The sequence below is a fragment of the Sturnira hondurensis genome, unplaced genomic scaffold (assembly GCF_014824575.4).
Source record: "Sturnira hondurensis isolate 20B ecotype Veracruz unplaced genomic scaffold, ASM1482457v3 Scaffold0017436, whole genome shotgun sequence".
In the NCBI taxonomy this organism is placed as follows: domain Eukaryota; kingdom Metazoa; phylum Chordata; class Mammalia; order Chiroptera; family Phyllostomidae; genus Sturnira; species Sturnira hondurensis.
This window is the reverse complement of record NW_028090067.1, coordinates 4,621,890-4,647,676: the sequence shown is the minus strand read 5'-3', so window position 1 is coordinate 4,647,676 and position 25,787 is coordinate 4,621,890. Positions and strand designations below refer to the sequence as shown.

The 25,787-nt window shown below is 36.0% G+C and overlaps 2 protein-coding genes across 2 annotated transcripts in view; one reads left to right on the top strand and one right to left on the bottom strand.

Annotated features, from left to right (window-relative positions):
- Positions 1–15,362, top strand: part of CDK17 (cyclin dependent kinase 17) — an 84,632-nt gene extending 69,270 nt beyond the window's left edge. The window contains exons 10-17 of the mRNA XM_037068504.1: positions 2,170–2,293; positions 4,931–5,051; positions 7,892–7,989; positions 8,551–8,656; positions 10,694–10,736; positions 11,688–11,778; positions 13,054–13,131; positions 13,660–15,362. Coding sequence (XP_036924399.1) covers positions 2,170–2,293; positions 4,931–5,051; positions 7,892–7,989; positions 8,551–8,656; positions 10,694–10,736; positions 11,688–11,778; positions 13,054–13,131; positions 13,660–13,697 — 699 coding nt within the window. The 3' untranslated portion in view covers positions 13,698–15,362. The remainder of the gene's footprint in view (positions 1–2,169; positions 2,294–4,930; positions 5,052–7,891; positions 7,990–8,550; positions 8,657–10,693; positions 10,737–11,687; positions 11,779–13,053; positions 13,132–13,659) is intronic.
- Positions 15,363–19,972: 4,610 nt separating this feature from the next.
- The window catches only part of ELK3 (ETS transcription factor ELK3), a 65,566-nt gene continuing 59,751 nt past the window's right edge, over positions 19,973–25,787 (bottom strand). The window contains exon 5 of the mRNA XM_037067855.1: positions 19,973–21,489. Within this exon, the coding sequence (XP_036923750.1) occupies positions 21,391–21,489 (99 nt within the window). The 3' untranslated portion in view covers positions 19,973–21,390. The remainder of the gene's footprint in view (positions 21,490–25,787) is intronic.

Genomic DNA, 25,787 nt, shown 5'->3' with positions numbered 1-25,787 from the left:
AAGTGCTGTGTTACTAGGCTGGAAATACCACTTTCTATTGTCAGGCGGAAAAGTGAAATAATTGTTATGTTTTCTTACCTGTATATGTAAAGATGCAAGTAATGCCAGAAAAGTTTGGCGTAATAGTCAATGCTGGATGAAACCCAAAAGTAAGGTAAAAGTAAAATCAAGCGAAAACATTTGGTACAGTTGTGTTCCTGCAGTAGGTGTCTTGACCGGAGTGTTACACTCCGAATTTGGCAAAGGCTTATTTATCCAAACTTATGCCAGTTTGTAAGAAAATATTCTGGAAATAGGCTGTCCTGGCTGTGTGTTTGAGACAGTTCCAGCTCTGCAGATAGTAACTTTAAAAGTTTTTTTTTAAATTATGAGTCTGGTAGATATAGAAGAGAATCCGTTTCTTTTACTAAAAGCTCAGAACATACTGGATACCACATTGCTACAAATTTTAGAATAGGGCTTCCAGTATATTTCCATATACATTCTTTGAGAATTGTCTTCATCATATTTTACATTTTGTTTTGCAGGTTGTTGTGAATCTCATTTGCATGTGTTTCTCTTTGTGGTTTTTATTTGGTTTTTCCTGCTTTTATTATTAAAAATAATTTGGAAAGAAAATAAGCCCTTAATTATAACTTGACAGAGGTTTGAGAAGTTTGTATCTTTTTTTTTAAGACTTTATTATTTTTAGAGATAGGGGAAGGAGGGGAGAAAAGGAGAGAAACATCAATTTGTGGTTGCCTCTTGCACGCCCCCTTCTGGGGACCTGGCCCACAGCCCAGGCATGTGCCCTGATGGGAATTGAACTGGCAGTCCTTTGGTTTTGCAGGTCAGCATTCAGTCCACTGAGCCACACCAGGACGAAGTTTCTATCTCTTAAAGCAGGTCTATATGGCTGGCTTAAAGTATAAAGTATTATAGTTATTTAAGTAGCAAATTTAACTCTGTACTTGTGTTTTCCAAACGTAAAAAGTAACAGGAATGTATGAAAGTAGTAATTTTAGAATATTAAAAAAAAACATAAATATGTAGTACAGCAAAAAACTCTGCTGCTTAGAAATTCTTTAGGCCTATTGTTCACTTTCTGCCTTGACTTATTCTCAATGTTCTACTGTAGCCATTTTCAATCAGTGTGACACAAGAATTTTTAAAACATATAATTAATACCTGACTATTTAGTTAGTGGTACTGGCCTATTTTCACTTAGATTGTGAAATAAGAAAATGGCAATAGCCAATACAATAGCCATCTGGTGTGAATGATTCAAAATTACACGTTTTTTTGTCACATCAGCAAAAAAAATACATTTTTTTTTGTATTCTGCAGAATTTTAGTAATTACTTTATGTGTGCCATGAGATAAAAAAGGTTGAAAATAGCTGCTCTAATGCTCTGTTTTTCCCCAGCAAGTAAACCAAGAATATACTCTTCAGTCCTCTGTACTGTAGGCTCCTTTTCTGTCAACCCCAAAGGGTCAGAACCATGTTCCACATCCCTTTTTCCACCGACATCAACACAGAAGTCTACCATTGGATTTATAGGGATTACTTCTTCCAGAGAGTCATTCCGAGCTCTGCAGGGCCAATTCCCTTTTCTGAATCATAGCAGGTTCTGTAGGCTGAGTAGGAGGTGCTAAAAGTAAAACACCCAGGAGGTAGGTGACAGGAGCTGGGTTAGTTTATTTTTATAGCACATAATTTGCCAAAACTGCGTGTGCAGCACCACTTTGTTTCACATCTCAGAGTTTTCATAATCTACCACCAATTCTCATACTTTATTTTAAAGACATTGCCCCTGATCAGGTTTTCCATTTTGGGGTAGGGTGGGTGGTAGAAATAGAGGTAGATTGGTCATTTACCAGAATTTGATAAACCTTAAGCCTTAGTAGGCTTATACGTTTACAAGGGTATGTTTATTTTAAATCATTTTGTATAACAAGTGAACCATTACTAAGACAGTTTCATTTCACTTTATTTTCTGTATTTTCATAGGTGGTATGAGAATAAAAAATAGATAGATGCTTGAAATAGAAAATTATATAAGGAAAAGGCCTTATACATCTGTTTTTCTTCCCAACTATTCTAGGCCTATGCTTTTCTCTTTACCATAACTCATACCAAAGTGTATCTTATCACCTGTAAGACTAATTTCTATTTATTTGTTTCCATAGCTGTTTTTATACCAAATCCTACGTGGTCTGGCTTATTGCCACAGAAGAAAAGTGTTACACCGAGACTTGAAACCACAGAACCTCCTCATTAATGAGAAAGGAGAATTGAAGCTCGCAGATTTTGGTATGGGGTGAATGCGTTATTTATAGATAGTTCCAGGTGGTTAGGTTTGAAAGAACAACCGTTAACACTGTGAAATTGCTGTTATATAAGTGAGGGAATTTTCTGTATAGCCCACAGAATAAGATATTTGACAAAAACTTTGTTGAGTGAGTTATGTTAGTAAGTTCTGAAAGCACCATTCTCAGGTGTGATCCATAGGTCCCTAAGATCCAAATGTGTAATATGTTATCAAAATTATGTTTAAATGTTATTCTCATTTCACTGTGTTAACATTTACACCGATGATCCAAAAGCAGTAAGGAGTAAAACTACTGGTGTCTTAGTATAAATCAGGGCAGTAATGCAAAACCATATAGTAGCCATTTTATTGTTTTAGTAACATATTAAAAGCTCACTGTTATTAAATGGTGAATTTGTTCTAGAAATTCCTATACTTTTACTTATTTAACACTTTACCATTTGATTGAAAGGTAGGTTGCTATTTGTATTTCCTTCCTTAAAGAGGAAATGGGTGAGTCATAGGTGGTTAAATAAGAAATTACAAGTTATTTACTTATGCTCACATAGATTATACAGTCTCCTGCCCATAGTTTATTATTTCCCTCATAATTGTTATCCCACCACCATCATTTTTTTTTTTTTGGCCAAACTGCATTTACTGGTTCTTATTTCTTAATCCCAAAATGAATGACAATAATAGGGAAACCCAGCTTGGCTACCAGAAATTCAAAAAAGAAATGTCAATGACTGTCAAAATTTACCTTCGTGGGGGATGGGAATACTGTCAGTGCTTGAAATGTTGTTTTGAATCTCCACAAAGCAAGCCAACAGGAAATTCTGATTGTCCCTTAAGATAGTACAATCAATTTTGTCTATCGCTTTTATTTCTATTTTATTGGTTGTATAGTAGGACATATTAGTTATTTTTTATTGGTTGCAAGTAAGAGAGGGTCAGGCAACTTTGAATGTTTTACTGTAAATTGTTCTTGATCCCTGGGAAAATGCTCCCTTTCTCCTGTGATCAATTAAATTCAGGTTTAGGAAGTACTAAGATATTTTCATTAATAAACAAAGGCTTATATCACAATTAATTTGGTTTGGAAGGGATTACTATTTAATTTCATGCCAATACTGAAATTCTCATTGTGAACCAGGAGGCTGTTTGAACAAGCTCCCCTAGTTCAGAATTCTCTCAGGAGTAGGTGAGTAAGGTATAACTAGCAATTGCCTTGATAATTATAGGTTAGAGGATCATTAAACTTGTGGCCCTATCCTCTGTCCCCATATGAGCCACTATTAACACCAGGAAAAAAGATCAGAAAGCTGCTTTCATCTTGCTGATTAACCAGAATTGGTAGGAAAATAACTTGTTGAACTAATTTTTCCAAGTTGGGATGGTGGAGTAAAACTCACAATTAAATGAAAGTGTGTCATCATTGTTCCAGTCACACCTGTTAGCCATTGTACTAAACCAGAGTGGTGCAAGTGCTGTGATTTTCACTTCTGGTTTCATTCCAGTGACTTTATCCAGTTTAATGGAATACTGGATTATCCTTTAATGCCATCCTTAAATTTTAATATTTTAATCAGATACCTAAGTTATACAAAACAGAAATCACAGCCTAAAAATGAAATATTCCTTGTTGTTTGAAATAAACTATATGCTAAAATAAATTCATATTTTTTCAAACATCTTTTAAAGTTGCTTCTTCAGAATTTCAAGGCTTAAAGGTAGTAAAAACAAGTGTTTCATGCCAGTGGCTCAAGAGGTAAAATTGTGAATTTTCACCTTTATTTCTCAATAACCAGTTAATTCCATATTAAATTGGCAAACATGTGGCATGTTTTATATCATTTACAACAATTAATAATATCTGAAGGCAGTGAGGTTTGTCTTACTTTAAAATTATTCTTATAACTTAACATTTAAAAGGAGTGCAGAATGGCTGTTATTTATTTTAAGGAAACTTTCTGTAAATACATTTTTGCAAGGGAATTGTCAGTGAAACTTGACGGGATGGTGCCCGATGGGTCAGACTTTCAGGGAGATCACTCTGTAAGGTGTGTAAATATCTAGGCACCATGTTGTGCACCTGAAACCAATACAGTGTTGTATGTCAGCTGTAATTTTTGAGAAATTATAAAAAGAAATAGGTTTCAGACACACACAAAAAAACAGATTCTGGAAACCAGTAACTTCTCTTTTTTGATAAAAATTGGTATAGCAAATGAAAAATGGAATCAGGTTAAAAGGTGATAGAAGCTTATAGCTGTAAGAAGTAAAATGGTTTATCTCCATGTCATTGGCCTGTTTTGTATTGGGAACAAAATAGGAAATAATTTTGGCATCACAATTCATGGATAAGTTTAAATTAACCCAGACACTGTATTAGGTGCATTCATATGCATAAAAGTAGCTATAATATCTGATTATGGAATTACTATTATTTAGTTCAATTGCATAAGGATTCGCTGACCTAAAACCATGTGCACTTAAAAAATTCATAAAACTAATTGTGCTGAGCTTTGAGAAACTACAGAGTAGCCATCCCAGGCATCCTTGTGATTGGAGTCACTGTGAGGATATGGCTGGGAAATCCATTTATAGCTATTTCTTGTTTTCTTTTTTCTATAAAGGACTAGCCAGAGCTAAGTCAGTTCCCACAAAGACCTACTCAAATGAAGTTGTCACACTGTGGTACCGGCCACCTGATGTGCTTCTTGGTTCCTCAGAATACTCAACACAGATTGACATGTGGTAAGTATATGGGAATGTTATTTCCATTTATAATTTTGAAAGAATGTAGTTATTAACACAGGGCATACTGATAGATACTTGACTTTTAGAGATGTTATTTTAAAGAGCCACAGTATAAGCAGTGACTAAGATTTGGCCGGTAAGATCACCTGGTTTTAAATACCAGTTCTACCACTATTATGGTATGGTAACCTTATTCAAATTATAGGCCTGTGCCTTACTTTCCTCATTTAAGGACATGGAAATAGTAACAAAGATGACCTTTTTTTAAAGATTTTGTTTATTTATTTTTAGAGAGAGGGGAAGGGAGGAAGAAATAGAGAAATATTGATATGTGAGAGAATACATCTATCAGTTGTCTTTTGTATGCACCCCAACCAGGGATGGAACCTGCAACCCAGGCATGTGCTCCGACTATGAATTGAATAGGCAACCCTTCACTTTGTGGTACAGTGCCCAATCTACTGAGCCAGGGCACCATAATGATTTTAAATGGCTGTTCTGTGGATAATGTTAAGGCCAAATGAGCTAATATATAGAGGGTCTGGTACCTAGTAATTTAAAGCAAAATTACTGTTTTTATTATCATTTAATATTCTCCAAAATCTACTTGCCTTAAGGAGGTCTAAAAATAGTAAAATAATGTAGCCGTTTCCTCACACACTGCTTTGATCATGGCACTTCTTCACTCAAATGCCTTTGCTCCTTTCCCATTAGTTACCTATAGAATAAAATACAACATGATACTTAATAATGATGTCCCTAAAATGTCTCTAAACTACCTTTTCCAACTTACTCAGATGGTTACACAAATGTTTCCATTTAGCTAAATGGGCTGTTCATTATATCTCAAAAATAACCTGGGCTTTCCCACCTTTCCTCCTATGCTCATACCAGTCCATCCATCTAGAATGCCTACTCTGTTTCTCTAACTAGCATCTGTACCTGGGAACTTTCAAAACAATATTTCATAAATCCTTCCTCAATACAGCCCAGCCTGCAATAGCAGTTTATTCCTCTGAACTGTGGTTGCATTTAATTGCCTATAGCCTTCATGTGGTGATAGATCATATACTTCCTTCTGTTGTCTTGGATTGAACAATTTTATATAATTTTGTGTAACATTTTCTTTTTGAAACTTATTTTTTATTGTTGTTCAAGTATAGTTGTCTACATTTTCACTCCACCACAACACCCCCTTTGGCTTTGTCCATGTGTCCTTCATACATGTTCCTTGATGCCCCGCCCCTTATCCCCTATTATATCTCTCCCCCCTCCTCTCTGGTTACTGACAGATTGTTCTTTATTTCAAAATTGTGGTAAAATTTAAAATATACTATTTTAACCAATTTTTTAAAAGATTTTATTTATTTAGCTTTAGAGGAGAAGGGAAGGAGAGAGGGAAATATCAGTGTTTGGTTGCCTTTCTTGTGTCCCCTGCTGGGAACTGGCCTGCAACCCAGGCATGTGCCCTGACTGGAAATCTAACCTGGATCCTTTGGTTTGCAGGACTGCGCTCAGTCCACTGAGCTACACCAGCCAGGACTTTAACCAGTTTTAAGTGTACAATATTCTAGGTTTAAATACATTCACATTGTTGTACAACCATCACCACTATCCATTTCCAGAACCTTTTCATCTTGCAAAACTGAAACTCTGTAGCATTAAACAGCTCCCTGTATGTTCCTCCCTTTAACCTCTGACAACCATCATTCCACTTCCTGTCTCTGAGTTTGACTTTTCTAAGTACCGTATTCACTGGAATCATACAGTGATCGGCCTATTTTGCTTAGCATAAAGTCTTCAGAATTGACCCATGTTGTAGATATTTGACTTTTTTATGCATCAAAATTTTCTTCACTTTTTTAAAAACTTTATTTATTTTTAGAGATGGGAGGAAGGGAGAATAAAGGCGAGAGAAAGATTGATGTGAGAGAATAATATTGTTTGATGGTCTCTTGTATTTGTATCCACCAGGGACCAAACCTGCAACCTAGGCACGTGCCCTGACTGGGAATCAAATTGGCAGCCTTTTGCTTTGCAGGACAGAATTTCCTTCACTTTTAAGACTAAATAGTCATTGCATGTGTGTACTGCATTTTATTTACACATTCATCTGCCAGTGAACGCTTGCATTGTTTCCACCTTTTGGCTATTGTGAAGAATGCTGCTATGGACACAGGCGTACAAATATCTCGTTGTTGAGGCTTGCTTTCAGTTCCTTTGGCTATATACTTAGGAGTGGAATTGGTAGATTTTATGGTAATTCTATTTTTAAATTTTTTGAGGAACTATCATTGTTTTCCATCATGGCTCCATCATTTCATTTTTATATAACATTTTTATAATTACAAAATAAAATTAAATTTTATGTACAATTGCTAGATTGTGATTCCTTTAATGGGAGGACTGTATTCACACCAATCCTAGAAGAGAGTTCTAGGGAGCCTAAGAGGGAGCCTCCGTCCATTTGTCTTTCTTCTCTTACACACACCAGACTCATACACTTCACACCTGTATCTGCCTGTTCTATCTCTGCTTTCTGCATAAAAACATCTTGATCATTTGCTTTTCCCTATATTCCTGCTACCCACTACCTAACATATAGCATCAAATCACTATTAGCCATCGTATTCTTCAAGGATCGTGCAGAGGAGAGCTGGACATTTGGAGTCAGCAGAGTGGGTATAGCGATGTGGAAATTGAGACAACTAGGGTGAGTGTTAGGGTCGCTGCAGGCATTTCCTGAAAACAGGCTAGTACACAGTTCTTCAGAGAGGCGATCATAACATATAAATGGATTACCCATCATTTCTTATGTATTTTTAATATTTTTAAAGGGGTGTTGGTTGCATTTTCTTTGAAATGGCTTCTGGAAGACCTCTGTTTCCAGGATCAACTGTAGAAGATGAACTGCACTTAATTTTCCGACTGCTAGGTAACAAGAAATCCTTTTCCCATTGATCTGTTAACAGCAATTGAGTAGCTAGACATTTTTTTACAACTGGCTTTAAAAAGTATATTTAAAACTTTGATACTGAGACTAAGACAAAGAGCTGATGTTATATGAATTGTAATTAACATAATTATGATAAAGATAGATCCTTCTAGTAACTTTATTTATTGAGTTCCACCTTTGTGAAAGAATAGAGAAGAGAAATATTATTGAAAATTGACCTTTATCACTTCCTGGCCTTGTGGCTAAGATCAAGTAAAAATTGACCTTTAGCATATTATTACGAAATAGTTCTAGTTTACATGTTAACTAGATAGGAAGTAGATCTAGCATAGGTGTCAGTTTAGGGACCATCGTTTTTATGGCATCGCATAGTCCTTAAAAAAAGTCTGTATGTTTACTATTTCATCATTCCTATTTCAGTTGAAAGTCAGAAGTCATCTACTAAATGTAAATTGTTCTTTACAACACTTTACTACCCACTTATATATATTTACATGTATAAATTTTTACATATTTATATATATTCATTTTTTTATTCAGGAACACCATCTCAGGAAACTTGGCCAGGTATTTCTTCAAATGATGAGTTCAAGAACTACAACTTCCCAAAATACAAACCACAGCCTCTAATTAACCATGCACCCAGGTATTTTTTTTTCTCTAAGTAAAAAGGGGAAAACTTACTTGATTCTTTTAATACACATACACAATTCTTAAATATTTTAGTATTTAATTTGAGCTTCTTCCTTACTGTGTCAGATTTAACTTTATAATTCAGTGGCCAAGGATCACCAGAGTATGTGAACCACAGAATTGAGCTGTATGCATAGAACATATGTATTAGAATTATAGAGTTTATGTAGATTATTCCCTTTTCCAGAAAGAAACAATTAATGCCTTGGTGTCCAGCCTTTTGGCCTCTCTAGGCCACCCCGGAAGAAGAAGAGTTGTCTTGGGCCACACATTAAATACACTGTGACATACAATCACAAAAAAATTCTCATAGTGTTTCAAGTAAATTTACAGTTTTGTGTTGGACAGCTCTCACAGTCATCCTGGCCCACGGTCATGTAGCCCACAGGCTGTGGGTTGGACACCTCTGCTTTAGTCAGTGCCGTGAAGACCATGATGACATTTCCATTTATCTTTCTACAGCATTATTATTCTGTACTGATTTTTAAAAACCTAACAAGGTGTTATAAATAAAATATGGACTCTGACAAAAGGTGATGCAGCAGTGTTTTGGTCAAAGTTAATGACATGATTTGTATTTGAAGAATATAAACTCTGACCTCTCATATCCTCAGTGTTGGCCATTCAGTTAAAGTTTCTTTTCAGGCCTACCCTCAGGTCCATCTGAGACGACCATTAAATTTTGACTTGCAGAATGCATTACATTTTAGTAAGTAACATAGTATAACTAACCTCTTTGTATTTTTCCATCTTTTAAAAAAAAATAAAATGGGCACCATGTAACCAAATGAGGCCAATGTCTGTTTTACTCAAAAACCCTTCATTGCTTACAGCATAACACACTGTTCTAGTTTCATTTATTCTGCAGCTCTGGAAGAATATCAACACAGTTCTGATACCAAAAATATCTTTAAAGTGTTTATGTGAATTAATGGTCTTACTGTAACCATAGCAACTAATAACACTCTAAGTAGACTTGCTTAGGAAGAATCATCTTATGTGCTGGACTCTGTATCTTTTCCCAAGTAGCATGAATCCTATTTTTGTCATTTGTATATTGGTTGCTGTTGTAATGTCCATTGTAGAACGTTGAAGCTCTTCTTTAAAGTAGATTCTTCATGACCTTAGCCCTGAGTTTGTCTGTGTCCATGGAGCTCTGTATATTTGTCAGAATGGCAAACTACAAATGATTAAAAGAATCTAGGGAATGTCTAGGCCATAACATTCACGGTACCCACAATACTCACTATGAGCTCTCGGGTGGGAAAATATTCTTTATTCATAATTGTGCTTTTGCAAATAAAAGGCAGTAAGATAGAATTTGTGGTTTCTGATCAGGATATTATCCCATTAAGATAATCCCTAAGCTCTCTACTCCCTATTATATTAATTCATCACTGAAATTATCTGTGTTTATCAACAGTATCATTTATTTTGTAGACCTTTTAAATTAAATTTTATGAAGTTACTAAGGCATATTTAAATTGAACTTTATAGTTCTGGTACCCCATACTCAGTAGACCACCCTGTAAAATTTTTTCAAATGACTCATTTCTGTTTAACTTGACTGCAGGGATAATGTATTGGGAAGTGATGCTGTGTAATAGGAAAGTGATGCTTTTGTACTCTTGCCTTCAGTTGAACACTTTGAAAACTGATGCAGTTTACTTACGCTTTCCCCATAAATAGAGGTTACTTTGTTTTGAGACAGAATGGTGATTTTTAAAAATTCTAAAATTTTTAATAATTTTCCTTGTATATTAAAAATTTGGATCAAAATGCATTTATTTATGGTTTCTTCTTAAAGAAGTAGCAAAATTAGCTTTTGAGGATAAAATAATTTTTAGTCTATTTGAAAGCAACAAGAGTGGCTATTTTAGGGCACTGTATTTTGCAGATTAAAACACTTGGGAAATAGTTTTATTTGAAAAGTTGCTATTAGCTAAGATAAAGGAGAATAAACTTCCACTTGTTGTTTTGCTGTATCTAGGTTAGACTCTGAAGGAATCGAGTTGATAACAAAATTTCTTCAGGTAAGTTATGTGTTATTTCGTAATTGTTAAGTAACTTCTCCGAGCCTCAGTTTTCTTCATCTGTATAATGGGATCAATAATGCTTTCTTCAAAAATTTGTCATGACAATCAAATAAGACTACTTATTGTAGTATCTAGCATACTTAAGGCATATGCTTAAGTAGAAAAAATACTATGGTTTCTCTTAATGTATTTGACAAGTCTCTTTCTGCAACCGAGAACAGTCAGGTAGTCAGCTGCTGGCGCTGACCAAAGAGTATGTCAACTTGTTCTCTTACGTTTTCTTTTTCTTCCTTACACTTACTGCTGTGCAGGCTGCTGTAACTCTAAATACCATTCATATCATCATTCAGAGCAGGAGGTAGAGTATAAGGGTTATGGCAGCCACGTTAGTTCTCTTATATCTGGAAAACAAAGACTTTTCCAGAAACCCCTGTGAGGCTTTTTCAAAATTAAGTCTTGTTGGTGCAAACATTAATTGCAAGAGAGTCTGGGAATTGAGGACTGAAATTATCAAAATTAGCTCCAGCTTAGAACCATCATCATTCATGATCCATCTATTGGAGTTGGAAGCTTGGACACCTTAAATAAAGGGAAATGAGTATAAAATATGTTATTTAATATCTGTCATAAAAGTTTGGGGTATATTTTTAATGACCCATGAGGAAAAGTGACACCAAAGTTCAGATATTTTAATTTTTTTTCACTTCAAAATTTATAGTGAATCTAAATTTTTAATTACAATCCAACTTTATCTTGGAAATTTGGCGTTGAAATATATTCGTCACTATGTAATCTCAGTAGCAATTCAAATTAGAGTATCTGGAGTAATCCAAATTGTTTCTTTAAAAACTGAATATACTGAGTAATCAAGATCAAAGTGGTGCTGACTTCCCCCTTTTTCAGGATTTAGAGAAGTTGTTAATGAAGCAGTTCTTTGCTTTTTCACAGTATGAATCTAAGAAAAGGGTTTCCGCAGAAGAGGCCATGAAACATGTGTACTTTCGAAGTCTGGGACCGAGAATACACGCTTTACCTGAAAGTAAGAGATTTTAGTGTTCTCCCCAACACTCTATACCTTTTCTATTTTCATTTGTCCAGGGCTGGAGACTGCGGTGAATGTAGGAGTTTAGGACGGGATTGCTGTTGGTTTTTTACCTTAAAATTATGGTTTTCATGTAATTGGATCAGAACTCCTTGAACTCTTGTCTTGTTTGCCTGTGTTTTGATTTATTTAACACTGAGCACATTGCCACTACTCTGTAAGAAATGGATAGTACTTAGGCATGGGTAATTAATCTCATTGGACTTAAATTGGAAAGTACCATCTGGTGATAGACATCGTCATTAGTCCCAGTCTGTACTGCTTTGATTCAGAGTTGTTAAAAATGGATTTCAGGCAAAGAATACTGAAATATAACCAAAACACAAGATTATTTTCTTGTAAAAGTAAATTTGCTTTTCAAGATAAAAAGATGATTTTCCTTTACTATTGTCAGGCAGCAGTGAGCATGTTGTTAGTCTCTAAACCAGTCCATTTCTCATGCCTGAGATAACTGCTTGATTTTACTCATAACATTCTGTTTTTAAAACTCACCTCAATATTTTACTTTTAATTGAGCAAGATGAGTGGGAAATTAGGAGACTATTTGGGTACTGAACTTCTAAACCTTTTATTAATTTCCCATTCTCATTTACTAGACTGTTAATTCACCAAAGTTTGCTTATTGTAATCAAATCTTAAGATTTTTCACTTAGAATTTACAGTGTATTTTTTAATGAAAGATTACCTCTCTCGTAGAGATTGGAAATGAGAAGATGAATTACAGGTGTTTTTAAGATGATATTTACATTTTAATGTCATTTCCATAGTTGAGGTAGGCAGTATATACAAACCTAATCCTGTTTGTTTCTAAAAACAACCCAAAGATAGATTCAGGACGTGATACCCTCATACCATCGTAAGGAGGGAGAAAAAGAACAGAAAGTAAAAACCAAGTAATACCTTTGGATTAGGTCTCCCAACCCCAGGAAGTCCGAGAGATAGACGTGTGTATTCTCTTTAGAGAAGTACGTGCTTGAATCGTGATTTAAAGCAGAGCCGCAGGGGGCTGGTTCTGAAGGGAGATGGTGTTTGGCTTTCTTAAAACATTGAGACAAAAGGGAAAATATTTAGCAGGGCTATAACCTGTAAAAGTGTTACAAATGTTTCATGTTGTATCAGAGTTCATTTTTAAACATTTGTCTATATAGTTGGGTTATATTTGTTTTAATAATCTTAGACCTTCATCTGATAATTTTTGTCTATGCATTTTAGGTGTATCAATATTCAGTTTGAAAGAGATTCAGTTGCAAAAGGACCCGGGTTTTCGAAATTCTTCTTATCCAGAGACAGGTGTGTTTGTCATAAACCATTTCACGTGTCGATCATGAAATTTTGAGTGGAACCAATTTTTGGTTTATAAATTGATGAGTAAAATTATTGATGTAAAAACCAATGTACAGTGCATTCCACAACTGTGTGTGTTTAGCATTGCACATACTCACTTTTCTGTATGATGTGGGCAGCTCAGTAACTCTTCAGAGAGAAATCTGACTCAGTCAAGTCAGGGATCCTGAAAGCTGCAGATGGCACAAAGACCTCTTACGAGTGGCCTGGCTCGATCACTGCACACGCCATCCCTGGTACCTGAGGCAGAAGACACATCTTGTGCTTCCCTAGTCATCAGGTTCATCACTTCGAAGCATAGAAGCTGTAGACTGACCCCAGCGACAAAAGGGCCACTTAAGACAGTGCTGATCACTCTTACCATGGAAAATTAGCTTTTGCTGGTGGGAACGTTAGCTTCGTAGAGTCACCAAGTACTGTATGTGGGATAAAACTGAACATTGAACTGCCTCATAAGATGACTTTATATTTTAGGACATGGGAAGAACAGAAGACAGAGCATGCTCTTTTAAGTCTGATAACATGGTTTCAAGCCCAGCCCCAGCCTTTCTTACCAATCAAGGACTCAGATCTGAAGGCAATTACTTCTTTTGGTGGACTTGGAATCTCCGTCTGTCTACACTGTCCTCTTCACAGTGGAGTCTTTTTATTTCAGACCTACAGATTGTTTTTATATTTGTTGTCACAGTGTGACAATTTTTTGTACAGTTGGTTTTAAGGTCTTCTCTGCCATTAGAGCCAGTAGGTTACAGCTATTGATGTAACTGTAGCTGCAATTTTTGTGCAGGACTGAGAAACACAGTGCATTATTTATTGCGGAATCATTGCTGCTAAATAACTACTGTCTGTTTATTTAACACAACAGTTGAATGCCTGAAGAAGTTGCAGTGGCTTTATTATGTGAATGCTTCTGTTTCTCCTCACGAATTATTTTACTGCTGCATTTTTTGTTCGTTTTTAAAATTTAACTGCGGTGTTTTCTGGAATGTAAATTCAGCTTTGCTTAACAGTAAAATAAGTGAGCCATCTTGAACACTCTAAGTTCATGCTATGTAATCTATATAACTTTTTTATTGAACATTGGCAAATAGAATAGCTAAGAAATTAATAAGCACATTATGTTCAGGGAAGCATGTGATGCTGAAGGTGATTGGAGCAAGTGAATACCTGACATTTTGGGGATCTCAACTTAGATACCAGTAAATTAAAGCATCCAAAATTATTTATTTTTACCTTATTTCATAAGTATGTACACATATTATTGGATATTTGTATACTAATACACTTTACCTATTTTAAACAAAACCATGCAAGTCCAGTCAAACATGGGAGGTCATGTTTTTATTTTGTTTTAAATACTATTTGTGTATTATAAAGGATGCTATATCGTTGAGGAACAATTTATTTCTTTTGGAGGCTGTGTGTATGTATGTCTTAACATTCACTTGGAATCAGCTGAAAGCTGTCTTTGAAATGAGCCATGATGAATGCAAATGAGAGCAGTGAGACTTAGAGGATTGTTTTAAGCATTGTAGTTACTATCTGTTAATCAGATATAAATGTTATGGTTTTAATTATGCATCTCTTTGAACATCACAAACATACCTGAGTGTTGGTAACAGTGTTCTAAGCATTTGTGTTAACTTTTAAGGACTATTTGTTTAGTGCATCTTACAAACTACAAATCTTAATTGGTATATTTTGAGATGGTCATGTAAATTTTTGGCTTATATGTCATGAAAATAGTCATAACTTAATTTTTCTCCTGACATTCACTGTAAAACATTCAGGGGTCCTACCATTTCTGTTCAGGAAATCTTGTAGTTTATTGTTATTTAACAGTATTAAGTGAATTTTTGTATATTTCATTTTAACTTTATTTGTGAATAGTGATTGTGGCATGTTTAGGGTGTTATTTTAATATTTTATGATACTGAAATTTTAATTTTTTTAAAAAATTTTCTGGAAGAAACAGATTTATGTATGTAATGGTGAATATTGGACCACTACTGCTTTTCACGTTTGTAAATTAGTTTTATGTTAAACCCTGTAGCCTAACAAACTGCTGTTATTTCTAACTGACAGACATGTATTACTTTGAAGGTTATAAATATTACGTGGAAATTCTTCCATTTTGTTTGGAAATTTATAATAACAAAATCTTCATGTTGTTAAAATGTGGTTTTGTTGTCACAGTTCTTTATGGGGGAAGGAGGCTGTGCAGAATGGGATCGTTTTCTTTTATGGGACTCATTCTCGAGGTAACCAAGTCTCACTGTGCCGGTAATGTTTAACTCACAGTGTATTTGTGCCAGACTACAGTAGTCTCTACCGTAGCTCTGTGGGATAGCACTCAGTGGCAAAGTGTCATTTTTAATTTGATTTGTTAAAATTTGACAGTTATTTATACATTTGATTCTTGCATATAAAAGGTAAAAAAATTATAATCCAGTAGTTATATAAAATTCTTCTTCCTAGGAAGTTCTAGGAATGTATCTTTATTTTATTGAGGAACTTGGTATTTTTTTTAACTTGAGTACATTCAGATCCTGGAAACTTTTCAGTGAAGAAAATTGAAACTCAGAAAATTTTTTAAATTTTTACTGACTTCATTGGGGTGATATCAGCTAATAAAAATTTGTTTCAAGTGTACAGTTCTATAATACATCATCTGTATATTGTATTGTGTGTTCATCACCCAAAGTCAAGTTTCCTTCCATCGCCCTTTATCCTCCCTTTACCTTCTTCTCCTTCCCCCACTCCCACTGCCCTCTGGCTGTCACCACAGTGTTGTCGGTCTGTGGGGGTTTTTTGTTGTTCAGTCCCTTCACCTTTTCACCCAGTCCTCCAACTCCCCTCCCCTCTGACAGGTGACAGGTTGTTCTCTGTAAGTCTAATTTGTTGTTATTTTGTGCATGGGAATCCACAGGTAAGTGAAATCATATGGTATTCGTCTTTGTCCGACTGCCTTATTTCACTTAGCATAATCCACCCGTGCTGCCGCAAAAGGTAAGATTTCCTCTTTTTTTTTCTTTCTGCTGAGTAATAACTCCATTGTGTAAATGTACCACAGTTTTTTTATCCATTCATCTACTGATAGGCACTTGGGCTGCTTCCAAATCTTGGGTACTGTCAGTAACACTTCAGTGAACATAGGGGTATGTATATTCTTTTGAATTGGTGTTTCTTTAGGTATGGTCCCAGAAGTAGAAATCGCTGGGTCGTAAGGCAGTTCCATTTTTAATTTTTTGGAAGCTCAGAAATTTTGAACCTTTGAACGTTTACAGTTTGTCCTAAACTCACAAGGTTCCTAAAGGTGAGACAGGATGACTTTTTTGTTTTCCTTCCAAGGGATTGGAACACACATCAGATGTGCTACTTCAGATCTATGAAAGTGGTTGTATTCCTTTTGGTGCTTTGTCAGCCTGTTTGAAAGTCTGTCCGCATGTCATCATGCAGCAACTTGTCTTTTAGACTGAATGAATTTAGGACAATTCATGGGGGCTTTTTGAGGGGTTTTGTATACTATTTTTTAAATTGTGGTAGAATGATAAAATTTGCCATAAATACACAATTGTGGCATTAATTAGATGCAATGTTGTATAGCAATTATCACTCTCTCCAAAATTTTTCATCACTCCAATCAGAAACTCTGTACTCTTTAAGAAATAATCCCCCATTTTTCCCATATCCCAGGTCCCTGGTAACCTCAAATATATGTTTTGTCTGAATTTCATACACGTGGAATCATACTGTATTTGTCCTTTTGTGTTTGACCTGTTTGACTTAGCACAGTGTTTCAAGGTTTACTGATGTTGTAGCATGTGTCAGAAGTTCCTTTTTCATGGCTGAATACTATTCTGTGCTACAAATACGCATTTTGTTAATCCATTCATCTGTTAATGGGCCGTGGGTTGTTCCCATCTACTGTGCGTAATGCTGCTGTGAACACTGGTGTACACACTTCTGTTTGTGTCCTTGTTTTCCTAATTCTTCGGGCTTATCTACTTAGAAGTGGAATTGTTGGGCTATTTGGGAATTCAATTTTTAAGGTTTTGAGGAACTGCCAAACTATTTTCCAGAGCCGTTGCACTATTTTACATTTCCAGTAGTAACATATGAGTATTCCAGTTTCTTCTCATCATTGCCAACTTTAAAAAAAAATTATTATATTCATTCTAACAGGTGTAAAGTGGAACCTTGTGATGTTTCATTTCTCCAATAACTAAGTATGTTGAGCATTTCATGTGCTTATTGGCCATTCGTGTATCTTTTTTGGAAAAATGTTTATTCACATCCTTTGCCCATTTTTAAATTGTGTTGTATGTCTTTGTTGTTGAGTTATAAGTTCCTTGTATATTCTAGGTATTAAATATTTATGAGGTGTGTGATTTGCAGTGTATTTCAGTCTGTGGATTGTGTTTTGCTTTCTTGATGGTGTCATTTTGATCCACAAAATCTTGATTGTAATGAAGTCCAGTGTATTTATTTTTCTTTTGTTGCCTCTGCTCTTAGTGGCATATTTGAGAAACTATTGCCGAATCCAAAGGCATGAATATTTTCCCGTTTTAAGAGTGAGTTAACTTTTGTGTATTGTGTTAAGTGGACATCCAACTTCATTCTTCTGCAGGTGCATGTCTAGTTTGCCAGCACTATTTGTTGAAAAGCCTGTCCTTTTCCCACTGGTCTTGGCCCTCTTGTTGATTGGCTTGATGTAGTTCAGTTGGTTGGAGCATTGTCAGTAAATTGAAAGATTGTGGGTTCGATTCCCAGTCAGGGAACATGCCTAGTTTGTAGGTTCAGTCCCTGGTCAGGACATATACATGCGGCAACCAATTGATGCTTCTCTCCCTTTCTCCCTTCCCTTCTCTAAAATTAATAAGCATGTCCTTGGGTGAGGATTAATTTTTAAAAAAGAAGCATGAGTCTTTTTTGTTCTTTTATGATTCTTTTGGTTATTGAGATCCCTTGAAATTTCATAAATTTTAGGGAACAAATTTTCTAATTTCTGGAAAAAGGAAATGCCATTGGGATTGTAATAGGAATTGCATTAAATCTGTTAGGTCACTTTGGGGAGTATTGTGTCTGATCTTAACACTGTCTTTCAGTCCATGAACACAGGATGTCTTTAATTCTTGTAGCAATGGCTTGTACTTTTCAGTGTACAAGTCTTGTACTACCTTAATGTACTACCTTAATAAGTTTATTCCTTAGGTATTTTAATTTTTGAAAGTTTTTTTGTTGATAATGTGTAGAAATACAGATGATGTTTCCATGTTGATTTTTGTCTCCTATAATTTTGTTCAGTTTATTAGCTCTAATAGGTTTTTTTCTTTTTGGTAGATTCTTTAGGGTTTTCTACATATAAGACATCATCTGTAAATACATTTTATTTCTTCCTTTCTGATTTGAATGCCTCCCCCTGCCTCTGCTAGGACTTTCAGTACTATGTTGAATAGAAACGGCAACAGGGTATCCTTGTCTTGTTCTTGATGTTAGGGGGAAAGCTTTCAGTCCTTCACCACTGAGTAAGATACTAGTTGTGGCTAAAAAAATAAATGGTAAATTTTCCCCCTCTTCCAATATTCCCCCTCTTCCAATCTCAATACAGAACAATTGATAGAATTCAAGATTTAAAAGGTCAGGGGACACTTATTAAACCCATTCCCTTCTCTCCAATTCAGTTTCAGTAATTATATTTGTTTCCTTAAATATCTGTTTAAAGCAGGTTATATATACAGAGCATGTTTTGCTATACCACATTTAAGGCTAGATGGTAAGACTCATTTGCTACCTTGTACCATGCGGAGAAGTGAAATTAGGATTACCCCAGGTCAATGGAAGTAAATGGAACCACTTTCCTCCTCACACCTTTTATCACAAAGTATTTATTGAACAAAAGTAACAGTAAAAATGATACATACATGAAAGTGAATGAAGAGTTGCAGTCATACAAAAGAAGTGGACAGAGGGACCAATGTTCAGATTATACTTCTATAGAACTTTAGCCTTCACAGTTTAACACTGATCAAGCAGACATAAAAAGAAATTTAATATGTTGTGTGAAAACTATTTTCTGACTAAAATAGTTGTTTAAAGAACAATAAACACCACACACACACACACTGAGGCAGAGCTCCAATGGTTACACTTCAGTACTTGTTCTCTGTTACAGTGAGATTTTTGATCCATCAACAATTACGGTATTTTTCCATTTCCAGTAAATGGGGCCAGATTATATGTTAATCATAACATTTGGAGAAAGGAATACAAGAATCTGATATATAGTCATTTGAATATTTCCAATCAGCATTTGCATTTGTACCTAACATAGTTTTGGACTAGTAGTTACGTATAGCTTAAGCATGGGGAAGCAGAACTGGACAGAGCACTGACCGTTATCCTGCCTTCACTGAGCTGGGTAGCCTTAGGCGACTTCCAGCTTCTCCTGTGCAATGTCCTTATCTGGAAACTCGGCGGGATGGGGATCGGGATCCTGAAGGGTCCTTTCTAGCTCTAATGTTTTATGTTTGTCAGATATCAGCTGGACCAACCATTTTTGTACAGAATTATCCTTAGCCCATGACAGTAGTGTCTGGATTTTGGAATCGGCTCCATTATTTTATATTCAAAGATGCATGTCGGAATGTTTGCATTTTTCCCGAAGATTAGGGCATTCATCCCCTCACATAGAGATGCTCAATTCCAATTGAAAATCTCACCATCTGTATCCTAACAAAATTTTAGATATTTTTGAGAATTCAAGAAATGTTTCTGTTTTTGCAAGCTTTGTTTTTTTATCCCTGTTATTTAATGCCTGGTTTAGCTCAATTAATTATTTAGTCACATTTCAAACTGGTGCCTGTTACTTCATCTTAAGGATGGGAGTTAACCGATCTTGCGTTGAAAGCCCTGGGCACTTTCCAGTTCTCTTCCCTCTAGAACTTTCATATTGTACAGAATGATGCCTTAGACTGGTGCCTGCTGTGTTTTTGAAGGAACAGAAGTTATGTTCCTGTTAGTAGCACTGCTGTAAACTACACAAAATAATTTAGTGTTCGAAATTGTTAACATCAGCTCAGTTCAACAATGATGAGGTTTCTGAAGAGTCTTCCATTCATTGTATCAGATTTTTTTCATTTCTCACCCTCTATTTAGTGATGACCTCCATTTCCACAAGCAAGGCTATACCTATACACATGAAGACACCTCATGTTGCAGAACTGTTTCTGCATTGTTTGTATTCATCACCAGTCTGTGAGCCCCTTCCAAAGCATAGGATTTTAAAATGTTCCAGGGGTTTAGAGAAACCTTAACTCAGTGATACAGGAAATATATCAGAGGGGTATGATTCTCTATGGAAAACCGGGAGAACCAAGGCTAATTGTTTGAAAATAGATTATGCTAACCTAGAAAATATTCCAGGGGTATGACAGAATGAACTCGATATAGCTTTTCCATCTCAGGTGTTTTTTGTTTGGGAGGAGTCTGAAAGATTGTAAACAGCTGGGAGGCTAGCCTTTCACATTCCTTTTAAAAAATGCACTTTCGAACATTTTTTATGAATGTTTATTGTCTAAATATGGCTTAGTTTCTTCTTATAAAAACATTACTTGGACATTACATTTGTTGAATTTCAGTTCAAAAGAGATTCTAAGGCAATTCTTATAATTGAAAGCAAAAAAAATAATATGAATATGCTTTCATATTGCCTACTTGTGAAAAACAATGAAATTCTACTAGAGTTGTTTGATACTAATTTTTGTCTTTCAAACATTTTCTCTTAATACTAAAAAATATATAAACCATTTACATAAAACTAAATGCAAAGGAAGGCACAGCTGGTTAATGGTGTATATAAGCACAGTTCAGCATATGCAGAATTAAAGAGAAAAAAGCTTCACATCCTTAATTAGTTATACTGAAAACCATTAAGAAAAGTTCTTCACTGTCAACAGTGTTCAACACTTAAGAGCTAAGAGGATATAAAAAATATTAAAATTCGCTTAATGCAAAACAGATTTCATATATACTTGAATATAAAAAAAGTTTTTAAAATGCTAACATATAGACCATCCATGTTATGAAAAGTGCAAACCAAATTAACAGGGTTTCACAAAGTCCTTCTCATGACACAGGTAAACTAGCCCATGGGGACAAATTTGTTTCATCAGTTAATGAGTCTTTAGTTGTGGCCAGATGTCATCAGGACTTCTGAGAATTCGAAGAAAGCAGTACTGGAGAGGCAGCTCTGTCCAGACTGGGGATTGGCACTGGCATGTGGCCATTGAGCAGTGTTGGGAACTGTAGGGGACAAAAGATTTTAAAAATAATTATTGCAAATCTACTGGGAAGAACTTGTGTACTTTACATTCCTAGATAGACCATAGTGGATCAGTTCCATTATCACTGCTGTGATACAGGTAAGTTGCAAATTATTTTACAGAACGAGTTGGAAGATGACAATGAGGTGAGGATTACATACAGCAAAAACAGGTTAAGGCTCAGAAAACATCTTCATTTTACATGCCTAGGCTACTAGAAAAAAAATGTACTTCATATGTTGCTAAAGTATATTCTAACACTATTTTTTAAAAAGATTCCAAGCTACGGAGAATGATGATTTTTTTTTCAATATTAAGAAAAACATTAACTGACTCTTGGCATGTAAATCAGTAATTCTAACACTGCATTTTGAAATTGGCCGTCAGTTTTCCAGAGCACTACAAAGATGCTCCTAATTAACTGTTAAAAATGAGGAGTCGCCCTGGCTGGTGTGGCTCAGTGGATTGTGTGCTGAGCCCAAAGGGTCACTGGTTTGATTCCCAGTCAGGGCACATGCCTGGCTTGCGGGCCAGGTTCCCAGTAGGGGGTGCACAAGAGGCAGCCACACACTGATGTTTATTTACCTCTCTTCCCTCCCTTACCCTCTCTAAAAATGAATAAATTTTTAAGGAAATGAGGAATGTTTTTATCTTAAAAGATTTAGAATGCAAGAATATATTTGGGGCTGAGATGAAAATTCACCCATACATTCCAAAATTTAAAGAATAATGTTAATTTCTGTATTGTTGGTAATGAAGATGATACGGAGAATAAAGATACCTGCTTGGACGGCTTTCAGGTCTAGAAGAAGTACAGCAGCTATAGTCCCAAGTGAACAAGAATAATTAAGGCTTCAATTAGATTTCCATGGTCTAGGATGGTGTGTGTCAGAATGATGTACTGGGCTCTCAACAGGAATTAAATATTCAACTTCGCTTAAACACTAAGTATCAAACTGAAGAGCCTGGTACATGTTAGGTGTACAACAAATATTTGTAAAACAGGTAAATATATTTTTGTAATTTTCAAGCTGTTTCACATAACTGGTATGGTCTACTGCCTACAGTCAACAAATGGTTGTCATTTGACATCTAGCACCTGTAAGGTAAGTTTTGTTTTCCTCATTTTATAGGGGAGAAAACAAGAGTTCAAGTAAGTTCAGGCTAAAGGTCATAGCTAATAAGCAGTAAAGCCACGCTTTACACTCCACTTTCTGTGCCAAACCACCCAATTTGTTTTTGGCAGGGCTTGGGGGAGGGAGTGTTTTTTAGTTACTGTTTCAGTTTCACTAATGGTTATTCGCATATTCTAGGTTTCTGTTTTCTGACACTTTGGAATTTTAATTTTTTTTTTAACAGAATTGTATCCATTTCAACTGGGTTATAAAATCGACTCACAAGTGTGCTCCTAACCACTAATCCCATTGACTTGGAGCAGTGGTTTTCAACATTTTTTAACTCATGGCACACAAAACGCTAATTACTAAAATTCTGCAGCACATCAAAAAATATATTTCTTAGTGCTATGACAAAAAATAGGAACAGTTTTGATTCATTCACACTGGACAGCTACTGTTGTATTGGCTGTTGTCAATCTAAGGGAAAAGAGGTCAGTGCCCCTGACTAAATAGTCAGGTATTGCATGTTTTCAAAATTCTCGCAGCACACCAGTAAAATAGCCGACTCAGAGCGAACACTGGAAGAACAGGTTTTGATTCTTTTATTTCAGTTTATTTGCATCTTCTCTCATTTTGTTTTTGTCCATTTTGCGTTTTCAAAACAATCAGCTTTCGGTTTAGTGTCTTTTAAAAAATATGCTAGTGATTCCTGCCCTTTGTTCTCCGTTTGCCTATGCTCAGTTGTCCCAGTTTCCCTCGGTTAGCCTGCTTTTCTAGCGTGTTTTATAGTCATCTTCACTGACTCTAATCCTCCCCCACCCCACCCTTAGTCCCCATTCTTAAACTTGGCACGTTCCCCAGACTTTTTGTCCTCAGCCTGCCTTTTCTCCTATACTGAACTCAATAATCATTTCTTATTGGTTAGATATACCTACCAATGCCGCTTCCCCACCAAACTTGCCCATTTTTCTCAGTGAGGGTGAGTGGCTGGGAGCAGTACAACCCTAAACTGAAGCAGTATCTCCTGACCTTGGCTTCTTTATTCAAATAGAAGTATTTTGAGTATTAAATGAGAAACCACAAAAAGTGCTTAGAACAATGTCTGCCATACAGAAACGTTAACCACTGTTATTAATAGCACTTCCAGTCTTGTAATCACAGTGATCTTTGCCTCTTCTTAATTTACATTGCCTACTTTTCACACCCAACCAAAAGTCTTCCTGTCGATTTTACTTCTAGAATATGTTCTAAATATATTCCTGTTTCCACTGTTCTCTTCTAAAAGATTATTCTTCCCTCAGTATTTGGAATAGTGTAAATTTCCTCATACCTTCCTGACCCTTACAATTTCTTTCTCTTCAGTCCTCCTTCCTCCACACTAATATCAGTGATACAGTTCTAAAACAGAGGTCTTGTCATGCTTTAAAAGCTTCCGCGGCTACCACGTGAAGAGGTTAAGGTGGGAGCTCCAGCACACTGTTCAAGTCCAAAGCTGCATTTCCAGTCTGACTTCCCAGTACCTTCCTACTCAGACTCTGTGTATTTCATGTTCATACCACGCTGCTCTGTTAATCTAGAATGTGCTTCACTGTTTGGTAAAATCCTGTCCCTTCTTAGTTTAGCTCAGGTGACACTTCCTTGGAGCTTTTGACCAGGTCCCAGCTGGAAAGAGCTGCTGTTGTGGGGTTCTTAGTGTATTTTGTTTACACATCATTATTCACATCCTGTGTAACCTCCAAGTCTCCACCTGAGAGCATGACAAATACTTGCTGGGTTAGACTTGCTGAATTAAAAATTGCAGAAAACATTCTCAATTGAAAAGTTAATCAGTCCCACCTTGTTTTAAGATGTATCTGTACTCACTAGGCTTATTCCAAATTTGATCCAAATCTGTTTCAAGAATGGAACAGACATCCTGTAGACAAACTTAAAATGCCAGACTGTCCATTTGAAACAGATCTCACTTTATTTGTAAATCAAGACTGTATATTTAGATTTAACGCAACATGTATTTGTCATCTCTCTCTAAAATACATCTCAATGACAAAGCACGCCTCTTCCCAGAAAGGGAAATAAATATCTTCTCTCTCCTTCCCTTAAATTCTTCAGTGTCTGCTATAACAAGTCTACCAGGGGACCTTCTGTGCACAAACTTACCAGCTCTTTCTGGTAAGGGTTCTGATCTACTTTTCTAATCCTCACAACTGGAAATCTGCTGCCATCAAGGGTGTCCAACCTTTTGGCGTGTATGGGCCACACATGAAATTCACAGACACTAAAGAAAACTGATGAGCAAAAAAAAAAGGTTTTAAGTAAAATTTACAATTTTGTGTTGGGCCACATTCATAGCCATCCTGGGCCATGGGTTGGACACCCTGATGAACATATTCTATTTTATTCTTCCTCCAACATAGTTACAGCTCATGTGGAAAAGGTTTGTTACTTTTAAGGAAAATTATTTGTATTGATTGAGAGGGGGCACTGTGATACTTACTGAAATTTTGTAAACCCATCATTTGAAATGCCTAGTTTTAAAAATCAAAGTATAGGGAGCATGTGAGATCTTGCTCCTTAGCATAGGTCATCAGTTTGGCCCAAACTCCTTTAAAAACTGCCCCCCGCTCAAAAAAGTATTATTCCTCTTCCTGTGTTTTGTTACTTACCATTTCAAAACTACTAATTTCAACTTTCACCATACTCAACTGCTCTCATTATAGGAAGAGTAATAATACTTGAAAAGGCTTTTCCTTAGTCTCTTGGACCCCAACCAAAAAGAGGGCCCCAGGGCCGTCAGCCGTCCAAACACAGTTGTACTTGGGGAGTCGTACAGGGATTGGCAACAGTAGGTGTACAGTTTGTATGGGAAATAACACAGTATTTAACAAAAAATAATACAAGAATACACTCTTTGCTATATCCACACCTGAAAACCCACTTTTGTCCACCGGTGTAGTCTGAATGGCTTGGGAGAGAAGGTGGGCCCATTTTGTGAAATTACAATTCTAAGCGGGCAGCCCTAAATGCAACCATTTCTTCCACAGAATTCTAAATGTAAACGGGAATGGCTGGTCTGCAGAGACTCTCGGAGTGTGGTTCCCGGAGCAGCAACACTAGGAACTAAGAACGTTGTCCTCTGGCCCATCCCAGGCCGCCTTTTGAA